The sequence below is a fragment of the Centruroides vittatus genome, unplaced genomic scaffold (genome assembly GCF_030686945.1).
Source record: "Centruroides vittatus isolate TY-2023 unplaced genomic scaffold, ASM3068694v2 contig_436, whole genome shotgun sequence".
Taxonomy (NCBI): Eukaryota; Metazoa; Arthropoda; class Arachnida; order Scorpiones; family Buthidae; genus Centruroides; species Centruroides vittatus.
This window is the reverse complement of record NW_027122237.1, coordinates 1,036,186-1,056,832: the sequence shown is the minus strand read 5'-3', so window position 1 is coordinate 1,056,832 and position 20,647 is coordinate 1,036,186. Positions and strand designations below refer to the sequence as shown.

Here is a 20,647-nt window from a genome sequence, read left to right as displayed (position 1 = left end):
GTGGGGCATTAGCAAATTTTATTTGTGGTTATGCTTTATTTTTGGAATAAATTCCGAACTTCCTAAGCATACAACTAAGAAAAGGAAAACCAAACTGTAATTATACGAAAATCGGAGAATTTGATTATTTCGTGAAAATAACGAGTTTTGCGGATTTTAAAAGCAGCGTGACAAAAAACTTTGAGTGACGAAGTCTCGTAAAATAATTCTTTATTTTCTAGTTATCGTTATTGCAATTATTTTATATTTTTGAAGGATAAAAGTTAACTTTGTTCTACTCAAATAGTTTTATTTTTCGAGTCATCCAGTGCAGATATGTATTAAATTAAATATTTGATTATAATAATATCTTCAAATGTTCCATAGTTTTTCCATGGAAAAGTAGATGGACAAAAGTTTTCTTAATAAAAACCAAGTCTTATAGAAAAAGTAAATCCAATCCACATCATATATTTTTATATTGTTTAGACATTTCTAGAGAATACATACTTATTTGGTAGAATAGAAGATGCCTTCTAAAACAATTCTTGTTGCTTATGCACAAAGATGCCTTTTCTTTTGGCATGTTTATTTTCAATAAAGCATTAAAAATGGTGTTTTGTATTTGTTTGAATCCTATTAAAAACAATATCACTTCCTAAGCCTTTTAAATTTCGGTACTGCATACGAAAATTAACAACTAACTAACGTTTTCGATCGCCTCCGCGATCTTCGTCAGGTTTTATCGACGGTTTTGAAAAAGAATGCAAAAGGAATTATTTCAAAATTCAAAATTCGTATGGGCTAACGCTTAAACTAGATCAACTATCGGGCACCGATGTGCACTTTTTAGACGTCGCCATTCAACTCAAGGTAAACAGTATTGAAACGCGGGTGTATTACAAGCCCGACTACCTACCTATGTACATACCTGCTGGGTCTGAAGACCCGTATCCATATAAGATTGCGGCGTTCAGGGCGTTAGTTAGGAGGGCGTACACTCATAATTCTAAATGGGAGGACACGCTCACAGAGCTGCGACACATAGAAGACATAGCCGCTAACCATGGTTATAAACGTGACCTCGTCCGTAGATTAGCGCGTAACTTCCGTAATACAAACACGGCACTTGGCGCTTCGCTGACACGGGATAGGTCCAATTCGGGGCCGAACCGGCGCACGGTGGTACAGTACAACAGAGGTATGCAGGACATATACAAGGAAATAGCGCGGAAGAAGGGCACCAAGTTGGCGTACTCAAGAACCCAATCGATCTATTCGCTACTCAGGAACGCCAAAGATAGACCGGATTTTCTAAGAGCACCAGGGGTATATAGTGTCCCGATAAGGGATCACAGGTCCCAAAGGGACCTAATATACATCGGGTCTACCAAGAGGTCCGTTCAAAGAAGGATCTCGGAACACAAATATGACGTTGCCAAAAAAAGACACACCACCGCCCTGTCGACGTACGCCACCGACCCCGAGATAAAGGCGGATTTTGATAAAACCAGCCTCGTTAAAACGTCATTCGACACGGACCGCATCAGGGCCTTGGAGACCCTTGAGATTTACAAGGCGTCAAAATCGGGGAAATGTATTAATTCCAAGGATGGCAACGTATTATCATATGCGTGGCGGTATGTATCCGAAATGCACCCGCATTGGTAGCATCTCAGGATAGTGTAGTATTCCTGTATGGATGGACAGAGACATTTGTATGATGGTATCAGGGAGATTAATTGCTTGTTAGATCATTCGCAATTATTGCACGCGGGAGAGATTCGATCGTTTGAATTTTGAAATAATTCCTTTTGCATTCTTTTTCAAAACCGTCGATAAAACCTGACGAAGATCGCGGAGGCGATCGAAAACGTTAGTTAGTTGTTAATTTTCGTATGCAGTACCGAAATTTAAAAGGCTTAGGAAGTGATATTGGATATTGGAGTAACGGTATGAGGATTGTTTCCTATTAAAAACAATTCTGTGTAAAGAAAATTTATTGATAGAAAAGTGAAAACATTTGAAGGTATAATCATATATTTTCTTTTAAACATACAAATACATGGGTGGATTAAGGCAATCAAAAATTTTATTCTCGTGGAAACGTTTCCGGTTTTATTGAATTGCGTGTCGGAACAAAAAAAAGTAAACCTACGCAATAAAAGTTTATCGTTTCTTAAAAAATGCCATTACTCGACGACCGAGAGCTAGGATCCGTCGACTTCTTTAGCATAATAGGCAGCGGATACAAAAATTGAAGTGTCGTAAAATAGATCGGAGGTATTTTTTACCTCTTTGCCCTTTACGCACTAAGAGGTTGTTTCTTCCGGCCCGACGTTAATGGTAGTAATGGCCGAGTTGTGAGGACGGAGTGGCTTCAAAAGACAAAGATTTTTCTGTGTAATGCAAATTAATTAATTTCCAAAAGCTTCTTCCAAATTGTATTATCTTTTGCCACAGAATAGACAGGATTCATTGACAATCCTAGAATCCTTAAAGCACGGAGATTTTTACATACTTTACATTGAATATTCAAATATTTAAATTTACATGTCAGAAAAGAAAGAATGCTATTTCTGAAGATATTGACTAGTTACAACTAGCTACAATATCTTCAAGAAAGCCAAAAACATTTCTATAACAGAATTTTCAGTTTCCAGTGTATTTGTATGTTTAAGATAAGATTGGTCTGTCTCAATAGATTTTTCTGCTGTAAAAATAAAGCCTTCCAACTTCAAAATGAGCATTGGTTCTACTATTTGTCACAAAGGTAATTGGGAATCGTCCATTTTGCCAACTAGTAAATTCTCAGGAAAAAAAGAAAATTGTAATAGTGACCCCTACGGGAAATTCATGCCTGTCGTTACTAATGGTGCTCAAAGTGGGTTGCGGAATTATCTGAATAGATAGTAATATAACAAGAATTATTAGCATGTTTAAGTTACTGGGATATATATGTTTACAACTTATGTTCTATTTACTACTGTTTTCTGCAAGAACACTACCTTAACCTAAGATTGACACCCGGAAGAATAGCATTCCTTTGAAATAAACACGTCGTCAATGCCTCGACTTGTGTTAATCCATTTAGACGACGAACGAGGTTGCAAAAAGGGCGATAAAATAACCCACTCGATTTAAATAATATACGAAATCTGCAAAACATTTTTCAAAGTTGACGGTAAACAATAATAAGACAAATAAAATGCTTTTGCCCGACTCTAATAACATTAAAGGCATAATGCAATTTCATTAAATTTAAACGTTACCTGATGTGCATGTAATAAATGGAATTGTGCCTATCCTCTGTGCATTATGCCTTCCTCTCTCCTTTCCCAATCTAACAGATATTAATTTATTAAAGCTGTAACACTAACTTTTGATTTTAGCACAATTTCTAGTTGCAGCAACAATTTTTTAACACTACTGGTTGATATGCTTCGTCTTGCTGAACGTAATCTAGTAATTTTCATTATCCGAGAGTCCGTCTCGACGTACGCGGCCTCTCCCTGCGTGAATATCTGATACGTAAAATACTAATTTAAGATTTCCAAATTACAGCTTCTAAATTAAATTCTGCAGAAATGACTATTGACTTTCTTCCCGCAAATTAACAATGCGTGTTTAAAATTCGATCCGGGCCGTAGGTTCACCGTTCTCTTTCGACTCTTTTCAGACTAAGAGGGCCCCGACCGCCCGCATCGAAGAACTGAATCACATAGACGAAGACGAGGACGGGGGTGCGTGACGGGCCCGCACCGCCGGAGACGACCAAATTCATGCCTTTTTTAATAATCGCCGAAAGTCGGACGTTTTGCTGCCAACAAATTTATTTTAACAAATATGTCATTATGCTCAAAGGAAGGGGAAGAGAACGTTCGACAAACAATTATATTGATACTATTTTGTAATCGGTTTAATCATTCACGTGCTGCTATTTTTTTTTGTAGAAATTTTTATTCGTTTTCGTGCATTGGCTTTAATTAATTACACGACTATATCGTTCCGTGTTTTTTATCATCCGAAAAATTTACAATTTTTTTTCTTTTACTTATGTGCTGGGAAAAATTGTAATTTTTATAATTGGCTAATTTGTGACTGTGATAGTTAATCATTTTTTAATGTACCATTACAAATGATTGGTGGTGGTTAATTATAGATATCTTGCCATCAGTACATTTTACTTTCATTTTTTTAATACTGTATGGTAAAAAAAACAACAGGTGTGTATAAGATTGTATTAAAAATTTTGTTAAGACAGATTTTTGTAATTAATAAATAAAAATCATGATGATTAAATCTTTTATTCGTTCTAGAATTATTTACACATGATTACATAGAATTTTGAGAATTGCAATAAAAATAGGAATGTCTTTTTTATTAATAAACATTTGATTATTAACAAGAAAAAATTCTTCATTGTTGTTTCTTTGTTGCATCCCAATACGAAGGGGGCGGTGCCTGAAAAAATTTAAAATGTTAGGCACGGGTACCAACTGCTAACCTAATCGATGTTTCGGAACGAGGTAACGTATATCTAGGTTAATCGGACATTTTCTACATTCTAGTGCCAAAAATTATCGTAAATCTTTATTTTAAGCCGGACGTGCAATTTTGACCGGGTCGGTCGACGACAAAGAAAATGGCTTGGCAGACGAATACGTTAACTGGTAATTTTTTGATATAAAGCAAAAATCATTTTTATCTCAAGTCTAGACTAACTATTAAGTACCTAGCAACACAGAATATAACGAACAACACACCTTAATTACTAACAAGTAGAAGTTTTTTGGGAGGAGTAAACCATAATAAAGGAATTCTGTATAATATCAGAGATTTTATATCAACCAACTTTGTGATGAACAAAATGTTGCCAAGATAGACATAAAAGTGTAATTGTACTTACATTAGGCATGGGAGGAGAAGTCTGGTATGGCTGAGGAACATATGCATAACTGGGATTGTAGGGATTATAATAGGCCTGTTGTTGAGCGGCTTCTTTTGCTTTAGCATCTAAAAAAAATCCATAAACAAAATAATATAGTACAAATATACAAACTTGACAGTAGAAAGTTTTAATATAAAGGGCTTTTTGGCTAATTGCTCTAGAATACATTTTGTGTCAGGAAAAAACACAACACAATTACATCAATGTTTTTAAAAAGACAAAATAAAAATTTTTTGTTTTTATTGAATTTACACTTTCAGTGTCTGGCCAGAAATTTTATATAACATCTGCCTAGTTCACAAACCTCATATTGCCAAAATACCTATTTTATGCGAGGCATCAAAAACTGGTCTGCGAGAGTTAAAAATTCATTGCCACAAAATGCGACGACTCTAAAATCGAGCACGCCGGAAACGCGAGGTTTACGACCTAGGCCGACGACGTGCACGTTTCCGGCACAAACTCCCATTTGCAAATACCAAAAACGACACCTTTAATAAAATGTTTTGCCGGTTCGAAAGATACGGTGCATTCGTTAAAGATAAGAATACCCGACACTTTACGAATAACTCGACAGTTCTAAGAGCCAGTCGTCGCTTAATTTACAAATGCATCTTTATGACAGAAATAACATTTATAATTGTAACTAAATTAGTGGGTTAATTATTCACAAGAAAATTACTTTTTAGCCTTCAATAATGATAAGAACACTTATGAATAATGGACAGAAAATGATATTTCCAAGGTTAGTAACGAAAGCTAATAACCAGAAAACCCTCCTTTGTTTACAACTTAGAAAACCGTCGGTTGTCGACTCGAAGAATTTCCTCCCGTTTCTCGGCGATTGCAGTCCGTAGATCTGCGGCGGCGTCGTATTGCTTTCCGCAAGTCTCCGTACGGTTCGAATCCGGCGACACGACTCGAATCTCGGCCGGAAACCTTTCCGGAGTAACGTGGGAGCATTATCTCGCCGGATCCACCCCTTAGTCTTTCTCCAAAGGAAAGTAGACGCATTTCTAGCTGCCGGATGTAATTTTGCCTTCCTTCAAGAAGGGTAATATTTGTTTTCCCTCTCTCCAAAGGCAGCCCAACCCAAACTCTACCGATTTGTCATTTGGAATAGATTTTCCACACCTTTCTTAAGTCGTGTTAATGGTATCGGCAACCGTCGGGCACGTCCAAATCGAACTTTTTCTCGTCGGACCACATTTGCGCTCTTCTGCCGTCCCTTCCGGGTCGAGAGATTTCCGGCCAAAGTCGGTCCGTAAACTCCCGTTCGGACTTCCTTTTGGCATATTCGAGACGACTTGCGGGGCAAACTACGTTTCGTGCGGTCCCCGAGCCGACTCCGTATTCGGGGTTTGCAGCATTTCAGAAAGAGCTCGTTCCATTCATAATTTCTCTTATTAACAGTCCCAGAAGGCTACAAGATTTTAACTCTAATCAATCTCCTGGAATTTAAAAAGAATATAAAGTGTATTTAAGAAAAGTGTGTGTATGTATATATATTCAAATATCCATATTCATTGCCTGATTTCAAATAATTCCACTTTGTGCAAACTGATCTTCCCATTTTTTAGCAATCAATCTTATTGATTCGCCGGCTTCTCCGACAACACTTACTTTGCCCTTTTAAAATCTCGCAGTTACCCATTTTGCCATTTCCAAATTAACAATGCCTTGCTATACGAGCAGACAATTTTTGGTTGCCACGACGACGACGACGACGACGACAAATATCGGTAGTTAGACGATTTGGTTTCGTAGATATCCGGTTTAAAAATAAAAAAATTAATTTATATATTTAACATGTTTTTTAACTTGAGTGTTATTATTAGTGAACACTAGCAGGCTAATTATTCAAAGTTACAATTCTAAATAAATTATTTTCTGTTAGTATACAAATGTGTCTTTATGAAGAAATAAGTGAGAACAATCAGATAATAACAGTTTCTAGAATGGTGATTTTCAGCTGGTTTGCCATAAAATTTTTTGAAGGTTATTAAATAAATATTTTCAAAAGAAGTGCAAACAATAAAAAAAAAACTTGTAAACGTGTACGTAACAGTAACTTGGTGTTATGCATATATATTTTTTATTTCATTGAAGAAGATGTTTTCTTTTAAATCAAAAATGTCTATAATTGTCCATATTTAGTTCAAATTATTTTAACTTTAGAAGTCTATCCAATGTTCTTGCTATTTCTAAGGCAATTGTTGTGCCACTTTTAAATGCATATTAAGGCGATGTTAATTGCTTCTATTGTGTAAATGAAAATTATTAATTTAAATAACTATTGTTATAACCTCCTGCTTGGAACAATAATACTGTTTTATTTAATTCGCAAAAAGAATTAGGTTAAGTGGCAAATAATATAGTGACAGAATGTTTACAGACACGACTTTAAAACGTGTGATTTTTTCCACCGCAGAAATTTAATTACAGATTCCGTCGTGCACGAGATAAACACCGTTCTAGAGCTTTTGACTTTTTTTTTCACGTTATTCGTAAAATGTCGGGTGCTAGCATCTTTATTGAATGCACTATCTTTACTGTAGAATTGTAATTCTTTGTAAATTAATAGAAAAATTTAGTAAACTGTTGGATAAAAAAACAAATTATTAAGGTTTTCTTGTGATCTATTGTGTTCTTTTCTCTAAGGAAAATCAAGTTTACTTGTCAAACATTCATTCCATCCTATGCTTCAAATTTTTATTCTCATAAATCATTTATGTAGGAGAATTCAGAATTGTTGGAAGGAATGGCATTCTCCTTAGATATTAGCTAATTTTCAATATCAACAAACAAAACTAATTACTAGATTACCACTTAAGTGTTTTACTTAATTTTGAAGCAATAAATTCATTTTTCTCGATAAACTACACAAGTGAATTTTTCTATGGGGTAATCAAACGGTAATAATGATATATGAAAGAAAATGCACTTTTGCATCGTCGCTTACGTTTTTCTGCTCGTCGAATGCAAATAAGATCTATCTATAGAACCGGGCCCCGTACTCTATTGTTTTTCTTTCTGCCGTGTCGAAACCGAGAGTTTTATTTGTAAATCCGTCGTTGCCCGGGCCTCCGGAGGAATTCGGCCGAACGGTTACCGACGTGTCCGGCCCACGCCGTTTTAGAATTTAGAACGGTGTGGATCCGGCACGGATTCGAATCGGATTTCCACGGGGTGGCGGGACGATGCCTCGGCCGTCTCTAACCGAAGCTAAAGTTTCGATCGTTATTGTTTGTTTCGGAAGCAACGGTGACCGACTAGTCGCTAAGAGTTAAAGAGGACGACGTTAGTCGTTTAGACTAATCTAGTTTGCGAAACCGGAAAACGAATTAATGTACGTGGGTGCAAAGGACCCGAACAAGAAAGGATCGAGACGTTCGAAAACGATACGAACCTGCGTCGACGAATCCGGCGGGTGGAGGATTTCCGGAATATCCCGTGGCTCCGGCGGCATTGAGTCCCGGATAAGGAGGAGGCATGTCGGTCATGTAAACCGTATTTTCTGAAATTAATTAAAAATCGTTAATTACGAATTGTAATTAAAATTCGTTTCCGATTATTAATCGTAACGCGAGACCGTGGCTCGATTCCGTTCCGTCTTCCCACTTTTAGACGTTTGGACGTAATTACTACTGATGGATATTACCTTCAAATATTATAAATTAAAGTTTCCAATTGTGATTAATGAATCTGTTTGAGAATTAAAAGTAGAAAATTCTGACATTTTAACACAAGACAACAATTTGCCATTGTTTGAAATGTTTTTCTGAATTAACTATACAATTTTGACATTATTAGAGAATTTATTTGATTTAACAAAAATATTAGTAACATAGTTAATCCTGTGTCAATTTTTAAGTTAATTTTGATGAACTATAAGTAAATTGGCAATTGTAAAGCCCAGTTTGTATTTTGAGAGAATGAAACAGAGGACATCAATTATACTTCTGTATTTATACCCACAACACACCTCTATTCTCTTTCAGTTTTCAGGAAAAGTGGAAGGAAATTCTGTTCTTCCATGCTTCATATACCTCAGTTCTTTGTGTTGTTATTCCCAATAAAATGTTTATTGACACTTTTATACTTTACCTGTGTATTTTAAAAAATAAATTACTCGAATACAAAAATTTTGGGTAAAATGTAGTTTAAAATTACATAAAATATTGAAATATTGCTCCCAATTCTTTTCCCCAATTTCTTTGATCAATATGTAATATTTGTTATTCTCTTCTCAAATGTAATAAATATCCGCACCTTTCTTTCCGAACATATTTTGCAAACAAGATATGGCTTTGACAAGTGCATTAAAATGCAAATGCATAGGAAATTTCTCTTCTGTTGTTTCAAAATATGAATATTAATAAGGAGAGAGCAACAGAGAAGAAAATACATTGTTTTCGTTTTAAAACAAGTAAACAAAATTGCCATTGCACTAGAACCCACCCTTAGGAGAAAAACCCCAAAAGGAAGTTTTAACTATCACTTAAAACTACCTTGGAATTGTATAATTTAAATAAAGGATGGTGCGAAATACATAATCCAATTCGAACGGGGACCCATTTTTGTAAATGGAGTCTTCTGTGAATGGTTTGTTTTCATTTGCAAAGAATGCCACAAAATTTACAATAAATCTGTACTCTCTTTGGAAAAAATTATTGTATTTTGGTAATTCTTCTGGCACTGCAATATCTGTAAATGGTGGGCAATATTGGGAGACGATCCGGGAGTTTTTGGCATCTCTGTCGAATGACTCGAGACCCCGGGATGTGTGGTTTTGGCGAGACGGCCACTACCTACGCCCGTCGTAAGAAACAATCCGGAGCCGAAAGATTTTCCGGGTTATTTACTTTCTTGGGCCGTCGAGATTGCCCAATTTGACTGCACCGGACTTTTTTCTACAAAACTATCTAAAGAGAAAGATTTACACGAATAAGCCCGACATTTTGCAACAATTAAAAGACAATATTCGATATAAAATTGAAAACAACAACAGAAATTTTGCAAAATTTAATGGAAAATGCCGTAAGAGAAACCCGACTTTGCTCGAAGTGCAATTTGTCACATATTTTATTCCGTACGTAAGAAAATTTAAAGGCTTTTAATAAAAAACAATTAAAAAATCGTCTTTTTGTTTGGAGATTTTGTAAGAAAAAATTTTTTTAAAAATCAGATAATTTATTTTACACCACCCTGTATCTACGAACGGATTCGACGTGTTGAGAATGCAATATGACAAATCAGTTATAACGTTTTATCAATTAAAGATAACCTATTTATCCTGTCTATACTTGTTCCGTGATGGAGTATTATCGGTAATTTCAATGTAGCATCTGTAATTTTAATGATATTCATCAAAGTTCCCATAACTTACGCGAGTAAAAACTCTTGTTAAAAATGTCAAACGGGAATAATCCGAAGTCGCCGTAACAGTCGTTACTCGTCTAACTTTTTAGATTTTATTCTATAAAAACCTACAATTAGATTTGAAAAATTTATTACAACAACATAAAATATGCAAAATAAATTACCTGGTGGAACGTTGGGGAAAACGTCGGTCGGGGGTATGAATCCGTAGTAGCCTTGAGGCGGTGCCATGTATGCCGGAGGAGGAGGAGAATAATAGGGCCCCGAAGGGGGCACGTAGGGTGGTGGTTCCGACGGCATGTTTCTAGAAACTGCAAAATATAAAGTGTTTAATACCGGACAAAATATTTAATAGGATAAACACGGTACGTACAAAATCACGTCTAATCGAATTTTTATATATCGATAACCCCGATTAACGGAGAAAAATTCGTAAGCAAATACGCTACTTTTCCTATACCGTAACCCACAAAAGAAAGTTTGAAACAATAACACGCATTAAAAAATGATTTGTTTCTGTTACCTTTTATTTAACTTCAATGCAAGAAAACAGATTATATTAAAATGCAGCAAATATAATATAATAAAATAGTTTTGAGAATAAAAAATGTGTACGTATATTGCTGTATAATAAATCATGTAGAAATTTATGTTCATATATACGATTAAATTAACTAAGGTACGTGAGAGGGCTGGAAAGCACTACCATAAAAATTGCCAATGTAAAAAAATTTATAATCCAAAACTCGTGGCCGTCCATTTGTTCCCGGTTTTCGTTTATTCAAGGTACCGTCGGTCCACGTTACTTTGGGGATTCTACCGTATTTAAACGATTTTATGACGAAAATAACCCGAAAGCAATTTATCGCTTTTTCCCCTTAACTCTGTCACAATTTTGAGCTTACAATTGTATTTTTGTAAGTGTATTAGTCTCTTATTTTATTTACTCATGTTGGCCCCGATAAAGTGAATAGATAGAAAGTGACTGTCCAATAATTTTAATTGTCTATTGTATCTAAGAGTGTCACGGTCGACTACAAATTGAACTTTATATAAGACACAAACAATTTATATTGTGGTAAATATGATGGAGCAAACAAACTTCTTCCAAACAAGGACAAACAGCTATTGAATGTCACCCAGCACAATACTACTCAAAATGAAAATCCATATAAAGTTTCTAGGGGAAAGAAAGGATATGAAAAAATTGTTATTCAGATACTCAAATACATAAATTTGTAAAAAAAAATATGGTACAGTCTCTAAAAAACACGATAATGTTCCTGGTTTGTCATATCAACTAGTTTGCAGTCTAATATTCTCAAATACTGTATTGCCACTCCAACAGATACAAACTATGCTTTAAGGTACGTCAGAAAACCTTATTCTTCAGTTATTTTAAAAAGAAACTAATAAACAGGATAGTGAAGACAACAGAATCATAAATTATCCATAAAGACTTTGGAGATTTCGTGTACGTGGTCAATTAACTTCCGTATAAACTCTTTCGAGCACACTTTAACGTCTGTGTACGTTATTTATGAATGTGAAAAAAACAAACTATTTGTACGAGGGAACTATATAGGAGTATAAAAATAGAAAATTTAAACTTACAATAAGTGACTATTACAAGTATTTAGGAGTGGAATTAAGCCAATGTGGAAGAGATAACCGAGAACAGGATACAGAAAAAAAATAAAAAAAGGCAACTTCTGAATGGAATCTGATGGAATGCTAAAATCTCAAAATGGAATATTTGTAACACCATAGTAAAAAGTATATTATGTATTACAGAGAGCCAATAGATAGGAAATATCAAAACAGATGAAAAAAATGACTAAATGAAGTTATAACTGATGCAATGACAAGATCATGCATATTATTATTCATGCACAAAATAAAAATTAAAAGAAGTGATGAACATAAGGAATAGTTAGGATAGCCATAAAATAGAAACCACAGGGAAGAATAAGATTGCTTGAGAGAATGAATCACACAGGAATACACAATGAAGACAGAAGTATGGGCTTTATTAATTCTGGAGGATATGCATTTCAGACGTGTCCGTCATCTGTCCTCTTAATTTTTTAAACCAGATTGATATAAAGTTGAGAGAGGACTGACAAGAGACATATTGTCCAAAATGCACATCCACCAGAATTAATAAAGTCCATACATCTATTTTTGTTGTGTTTCAGCATGACTCATTCTCTCAAGCAATCTTATGCTAACAATTAAATTGAGAACACCTTGAAAAAAGGTATATAAAGAATGGAGAAGAGAGAAATCGAGGAAGGAATATGTAAGAACAGAACAGAGTAAAAAAATTGTCGAGGACCGGAAGAAACTGATCGTACGTATACATGTATGTGTACTTTTGTGTGTGTTTGTAAAAACCACAGAATATCGGCAGTGGATCCAGACGTCTGTCACGGGGGTGATAAAAAAAAGTCGGCGCCCCGACAGTCGGAGTGCATTTAATAATATAAACCAAAGTGTATGTAATATATAAATGCAAGCACCTAATCCTACGTGACTCTGCATGCTTGGGAGATTAACCGGTGCTTCTGATTTATTTATTTGTATTGAATAATGAAAAAAATCAAGAAGCAGCACACTGGGTACAATCTAATCCATCCAATACAAGTGAGCCATAGATGGGTTCATCTCGAAAGAACAGAGTGATAGAAGTCTTTCAGCAGAGGTTTATGTAATGGGTTTGACAGTTTTAAGTTTTAATGCCGAGTTTTTGGGTTATCGAAATAGTGGAAGCTTGGGGAGGCGATTGCTCCATTGCCCCTCTGAATCCGCACCTGCAGAATGTTAAAAATATCATAGAACACTTTTGGTACTTGGTTACTTCACTCTATCCAGTTAGTAAAACTTTCTGGGGAGAACAATGCTAATTCTGAAGTAAAAATAGGATACAACTACAAAATAAATAATTGTTGTTTAATATAATAAAAGTTTTATTATATTTTTAGTATAAACATGCCTATAAAAAATTTATTAAAAAAGTTTTGTAAGTTTTTTCGTTTCGTAAGCACGATATAGTGCAGTTAAACAAACACTGTGCATCATTTCGTCCGTTTATTTCTTCTTCTTAGTCGATATGCATTTTTACACGTTTGGCAGAATAGAAAGAATTATTAAAATTCTGTACCCATGCATACACCCACTTTAAGATGCTATGTTTGCACATCTGTTAAAACATTAATTAAAATAGTCTCAGAAAGGCAAACAACAGAAGAGAACTTAAATTCGCCTAACATAAAATACGGAATAGAAGGTATGTTTGTAAATTATATGTATTATTTAAATGGTTTGATGTTATGTAATAATTATGTACATTTAAAATTAGTTGACTGAAGAGGGGTGTTGTAAGGCTCGTAATATGTAAAAATGCATATCAACTAAGAAGAAGAAATAAACGGATGAAATGATGCCTAGTGTTCGTTTAACTGCACTATATTGTGCTTACAAAACAAAAATTAGAACGACACAGTTTCAATTTGGTACAGTTTCATAATTGCTAAAAATGCATAATTTTTTGAACAGGCAACAAATAATTTTACAAATTTGTGAAATTTCAGCAATTAGCAAGCCATATAAAGTTTTTCATATATAAACAAAACTACAAATATCATGATTTGCTAATTTATGTGAAATTAAAATAATGCATGGCTACCACATTTACAGAAATCATCTCGAAAGAACAGAGTGATAGAAGTCTTTCAGCAGAGGTAACTCATATTCTTATCACATTTTTGGTAATTGTTTACACAAATTTTAATTGTATGAGATGTTGAAAATAACTTGTCATGCAAATGAAGAAGCCACTGTAAAATGCTTCCATGCATTTTAATACTATTTATTTATTTATTAAGATAAACAACTTTTTAACAGCTTCAATCTTCTTTCTTGTTTTTAAATGCCAATGTTTGAATATATCTTTTAAACAACAAACAAAAAAATTTATATATAAAAGTAACAATAAAACATATATATAAAATGTACTGTATAAAGAAAATTTGTGTACACAAGATGCAATCAAAAAACCTGGATTTGACCAATAAAGATTTTAACATAACTAATTTAAATTTGGCCACAATTTACTTCAAAGTAGTTCTTCCTGCATTTATGCAGCAATCCCATCATTCAGGCAAACCTCAAATGCTCGACGAAAGTCTTTAAATCTTAAAAATTCTAAAGCATCGATTGCAATTAGCCTGGATCTCCTCAACCATAACAAACCTTTATGACTTTTTTCATTCTCCAGATTGAAAAAAAGTCATAAGGGACTAAATCTGGCAAGTAAAGAGGGTGAGAGTACTGTTGTTTGTGTTTTTTTTAAGCAAAAAAATGCTTACATTTTGAAGTTTTGTGTGCAGCAGCATTGTTGTGATGACAAGCCAGGTTCGGATACACCACAGTTTTGATATTTGTAACAAATATCCTCACCACAAAAACATTGTGGTAAAAGTTTGAATTTACTTTCAGGAACAAATTAACAGGAACAAATTTTCAGTATACAATCCCCTTACAGTTGAAAAATGATCAACGAGATCGTCATCACACTCCCGACTTGCCTTACCTTCTTGGGTCTCCATGATTGTCTCTTCCACTGAGACTGCTGCAGCTGCTACGCGGTCTCCAAGTTGCAACCATACCTCAACACTTGTAACTTGTAATGATTGCTGCATTAAGATAGGTTCATCAGTGGCCTGTTTAGAGATCTTTGCAGATGCTGAAGCAATGGTCTTCTGGTTCTGAGTCAACAAATGAGTGAAAAATTGGCAGCAATGCAATATATGCATATATTGCCTGTTATGATGTCTGAGCAGCTCCCAAATGAAATACCAAAGTGCTGATGCACAGTGTCACAGTGTCATTATGCTCCAGCAATGTTTGACCCTTTATCAAATATGACTGCAACTCAGAACACCAACTCTCACCCAATGATTTATTGACATATGCCTCCCAAAGCATTTAGAGTGTCTCCACGGTAGATTTCCCAAATTTAATGCAAAATTAAAAATTTCTCTTTGGTCAATTTTCAAGTTCATTTTCAAATTGCAGAATGACACTAACACAATGTTACAAAATTGCATATGGCAATCATTTTGATTTGAAAATTCAGTACCACTTGGCAAACGGATGCTAAAGTGCCAAGGGTAACAATCCTTGATAGAAAAAAAGCTAAACATTCCACTATCACCAAACAGCAAAAATAGTCTATTTCTTTTTGATTTCACCATGTATATGTGAAGTTTGCTGACTAGGGGAAGGGAGAATTAATTAGACTCCAGTAAGGATGAACAAGGAACAAAAGACTACGTGGGTAGTGGTGTTGGACATACGGAGACAAAGCAACTTTACAGTTTAAAACTTTTTATTTTAAATGTAAATTGTCAGCTTACAAAGTCTTTCCGAGAGATGTTCCTTCTCAGATGATGATCTTAAGTTAGAAAATGCCCAAACGTATCCCTTCAATGTTTCCTCGGCAGTCCTGGGATGGTGTTGTGTAAAAGTCAGGTGGATGGAGGATGATGGCACACAAAACAGAGAGAGAGAGAACTTTGGACTTGGTAAAAAGTCAGAAAATCCACTTTTCTCCTTGAAATCTGGGGTATTTAAAGGATTTCATCCTAGAATTTCTTACTCCAATTCCCTCTCACTATTTCCCGATCATTCTCCTCCCTTGTTTCCAGGTGGAAATAAGATCGAATCGGGCCATGAGAAAGGTTATCTTTCATATTCAACTTGAATTATCTCTCAACTCTGATCACGAGATGATGGAACTTTGAAACCTGTGCTTGTATTTTACCCATTAATGTCTCCATTTTGACAGTTTGAAATTTTAACTACTAAACGTGACATTTTCTTTCGTTAAACTTTCCAGTTTTCCGATTCGGTTTAATTTTGATCATTTGTAAATGAGCATCAGAGTCAAGGTTCAAACTCTCTGGACTGACACCTATCTATTATCTAACATGTGTCTGAGTTGCACTTGGAACTCACATTGTTTATGTTCACATCGCTTCATGCCGCGTTCATTTGATACAATTTCTTTTTTTGTTTTAAAGATAGTTTTTTGGTGCAATTAACAACAGGTTTGGACTCGGCCTGGAACCTCACACATATAACAAATAACTATTTCAATATTTACCTATTTTTGCAGCATGCAGCATTGCCTGTCCAAATTCTATAGCTCCGCCAGTCAGAAATTTCACTTTAAAAGTTGCATGGCCTGCCCAGTTTCCTGTAATTTTAAAATGTTTATTTAATTTTATCAATTTAACATTGAAAAATTGATATATAATACACATAGACATATAAAATTCTATTTACATAGAAATAATATAACCAAAAAACATTGTCTAAATTCTGTATAAAGATGATGTAAAGAAATATCTAGGATTTAATTTGGAAAAAATTAAAATCATACATTAACCAAGACATTTAATTATTAAGAATGTGTGTCTAGTTTCCAAAAATTAATCTTAATTCTAATGACAGAATGGCTCTCTATATATCATTTATTTAAATTAAAAAACATCATTATTCACTTGTGCCAACGATAGATCTGACACCTAGCAGTATTAGTGCAAACTACATAATGGTGGCTGCTATGGGTATAAAGTCTGTGGTCTATTAGACTTAGAAAGTGTTCAACCTACAATGGTAAATAGTAAGTATTGCTGTGTATTTGGATGTAAGTCTAAAGGTTCATCAAACTCAGTACATACGCACACATTCCCAAAAGATAACTTCTGTTTTATTTCCCACTTTTTTTGCAGTAATTTATCAATTCAGTTTCACCAACACCTAATTTTGCTGAGCTTAAAATTCTTTTATTTTTACAAATGTTTTCAACCTATCTATCTAATATAGGTCATCGTCAGGTTTAATATTATAAATGTTCCAAAATGGAATGTGCCGTTTTCAAACATTTTACATATTTAAAATTTTTAAAAATAATTTAACTTTAAAATAAATTGAAAGAAGTGTATATATTAAATAAATGAAATAAATAAAAAATAAATAAATGAAACATACAAAACAAAGCTAACTACAAAGAAACATGATTTAAGGGTTTTTAAGCCCCATTCTTTTTTCTATTATATATGTCCATGCTATTGGAAATGCATTAGCAGCCCTAGCATTTAGACAAGGGTTTTTCATTTTACTTTTATAAATTTCTACCTTTTCCATCTCCAACACAATAAATGGAGGGTGCACCGTTTTAATGACTTTCACCTCTTCCCATTTTACAACCACTCCTTCGACCTGTGCCATAATTGCTAATGTTGTTGTGTTGTGCCCTTTGTCAATGTTGTATCTATGTTCTTGCAGACGTGCCACCAGGTTTCTTCTAGTCACACCCACATAATCTTTTTTGATTCCCAACTGTTGATTTTCAAATGGTATTTTATATACCCCAGCTTTCTCTTCCTTTTTTATGCTGTCTTTATCATTCCGTAGCAAGCTATAGATATTGGGTGCTCTTTTATAGATCATTCTCGAGTTTTTATAAGAAAAGAGCACCCAATATCTATAGCTGCATTTGTAAAAATAAAAGAATCTTAAGCTCAGCAAAATTAGATGTAGGTGAAACTGAAGTGAATTATTTGCTGAGGAAGAGGTGGATAGATATGAAGTTATTAGTTTTAGCATTTCCTCTCCTTCTATAAGACATCTTTTTTGATCATCCACATATTCTAAAATGTCACAAAGTATAATCATTATGACTTAACCCCTTTCTGTCCGCAATCGAACTCAGTTCGATCGGTTTACATAGCGTTACAAAGAAAATGGTGTTTTAGACCCTCGGAGAAAAAAAATCGGCGAAAAAAAAATGTTTTTTTGGACTTTCGGATGTATTTTCAGTCCCCAAATTTTTTGAAAAATTTTTTCCCGCGCGAAAAAATTTTATTGCGATTTTAATTAACCCTTAATGACGGGCAATTAACGCTTAATTGTTTTTTTATGGGATTTTTTTATAGAACTTTATTTATCCTTCTAAACTTCTAGCGCACCGATTTTACTTCGGTAAAGTTATTTAAAGCTATTTTCTGATGTAAAAAACAACATCCAATAGTTTTTTTAATTTTTTTAATTAATAGATTTTTTTATAATTACGTGTAATTAAGTCGGGGGGGTCGGAAATTTCAATAAAATCGTAATTAAAAAAAAAAGTTTTGAAATATCCAGCCATCTAGTATTCACCCTACTTTTTACCCTTCTCCTCCCGAGAGTTTCATGAGAATGTCCCGCGAAAGACGACACCAGCTGTTCTCAAGGTCATCCAGCTGTGTAAACAATGACTCATCAGTGTCAAGTTTCGCGCTAAGGCGAGAAAAAGGAAATTGTACTTTGAAGTGTTTTCTTCAAAATTAACACATTTCTTTCGTTTTTTTTAGTTTTGACTATTTTTAATTATGATTTTATTATTAATTATGATTTTTTTTAAAATTCGCGCGGACGGGAAGGGGTTAAACAACTACAAAATCAACTAGGATTAATGTCGAACACAAATGCGGATAAAATGTTTTGACTACAGAGAGAAAAGTTATTACAAAGACTACATACAAGTAACTCTTGTATGTCGTCAGGCACACTATACCCTTTGTGGCAGCCATTTTGGTCGACTCATATGCCACCTATATTTACCGGCACAAGCAAATTGTACTCTATATATATTTATTTATTCTTGAATGCAAAATATTGTCTTTATACAAGATGCATTTTGCATTCTGAAATCAGTGGTAACTCATTATTCAAAATGGCTTAGATTGTCTCTTACGACAATCACGAGAGACCTCCACGACATCATTTTGACGACGTCGGGTCACCCAAAAATGATGTTAGAGCAGAAAATTGCCATGTACGCATGTGATTATGTGAGGGAAAAAATTGTATGCAATAACAAATCTTGTGTAACATATTTTCTGCAGTGGTGTTTTCTTGAGGGCTGAGATAACTAAAAATTTCAGTTGAGAAACTTTTTCAAATGAAATATTTACACAATTAGACGTAACATGAGGATATTGTAAAAGCACGACTAAGTCAGTCAGTTTTATGAAAAACGCCTGTGAACGACTAGTGTGTTTGTGCTAGCAGCCACATTATTCAGCCCTTGCTATATATAACATGCACACCAGGCCCTGATTTGAATCTATTTGGACATGGGACACCCCGTTGTTTGTTTCCCTACAGACCAATTAGGACCCTCAAAATTGGGGAGACGTCATTGGCACTCCCCAGAGGTGGGCAGTTGGAGTATCTACAGTCTAAGCTGCTGTCAGGTAACAATTTGCATCTTCTTAAGACAGTTTATCCTAAATTGTGTACATTGTTTAACAAATGATCATATGCATATGTAACAATTTTCCACTCATATCATTTTTCAATGACATTGGTCTTGGAGGCTTTTGAAAACTGCCCCAAAAGTGAATCATGACATTACAGATGTTTGTCAACTATGCATGATGCCACAAGATGAATTGCTCTGAATGCTTGTCTCCATAAGATAGCCAAGGTACTATGACCTTCAATGATTTAAATTTTTTCTTTTTACTTTACTTTGTGCCTGAAAAATACAAAAAAATCATTTTCTGATCCTTCTGAGAAACACATCAGCCCTCCCATCATTCATTTTCAGCTGAACTCATTTCATATTAGTCCACATTATCACAAAATTTGGAAAGTTTCCTTTGAAAAAAGATTAAGGACATTGTTCGACAAAAAAAAAGCAGTATCTTGTAAACTAAAGAATGAATGATCTTGAAATTTTGTATGTGCAGAGAATACATATCACAGGATTTTTCACAATTATCAAATTCAAGGAACCAATAATTACATGCAGTATAATTATATGAATGAAAAATTAGCAGAAAATCATCACCTTATGCATATGATTCTGTGATTAAAAAAAACTATATGTGATCATGGGTTAGTAATATATTTACATATAAGTAATTCAAGATTGGTCTAGACTTGTTTTTATTTAGACCCAAAACTTTTAGTATGTAGTTAGTTTTAATCAGCTTTTATCGATAATTTTTAGGTTACTTCATACAGACTGCATTCAAAAGCCTTACGACTCTAGTTGTCAGTACCAGATTAATCTAAGCAAAATATGTAATTAAAGTACTAAAGGAAAGGGGACCATTTAAGTTTTCTGATATGAATCTTCTCCGCCAACACGAGTAAAACTTGTTCACAAAGACAGAAGTGAACAGACGTTACAGCATCCATAGCTGAGCTATATTAGGTTGTTCCAGGATGTTGAGGATGTAGTTTAAGATCTTCAACCTTTGGATGAATCTATTT

General features: G+C 34.3%; 2 protein-coding genes across 3 annotated transcripts in view; one reads left to right on the top strand and one right to left on the bottom strand.

The window, feature by feature from the left end:
- The window catches only part of l(2)gl (LLGL domain-containing protein l(2)gl), a 168,143-nt gene extending 163,857 nt beyond the window's left edge, over positions 1–4,286 (top strand). For both annotated transcript variants that reach the window (XM_067272309.1, XM_067272310.1), the window contains one exon: positions 3,659–4,286. In XM_067272309.1, the coding sequence (XP_067128410.1) occupies positions 3,659–3,730 (72 nt within the window). In that variant the 3' untranslated portion in view covers positions 3,731–4,286. The remainder of the gene's footprint in view (positions 1–3,658) is intronic.
- Positions 4,268–20,647, bottom strand: part of Wbp2 (WW domain binding protein 2) — a 36,793-nt gene continuing 20,413 nt past the window's right edge. Inside the window, exons 4-8 of the mRNA XM_067272339.1 lie at positions 16,482–16,574; positions 10,477–10,623; positions 8,340–8,447; positions 4,889–4,995; positions 4,268–4,443 (exon numbers count right to left, since the gene is read on the bottom strand). Of these exons, the coding sequence (XP_067128440.1) occupies positions 4,399–4,443; positions 4,889–4,995; positions 8,340–8,447; positions 10,477–10,623; positions 16,482–16,574 (500 nt within the window). The 3' untranslated portion in view covers positions 4,268–4,398. The remainder of the gene's footprint in view (positions 4,444–4,888; positions 4,996–8,339; positions 8,448–10,476; positions 10,624–16,481; positions 16,575–20,647) is intronic.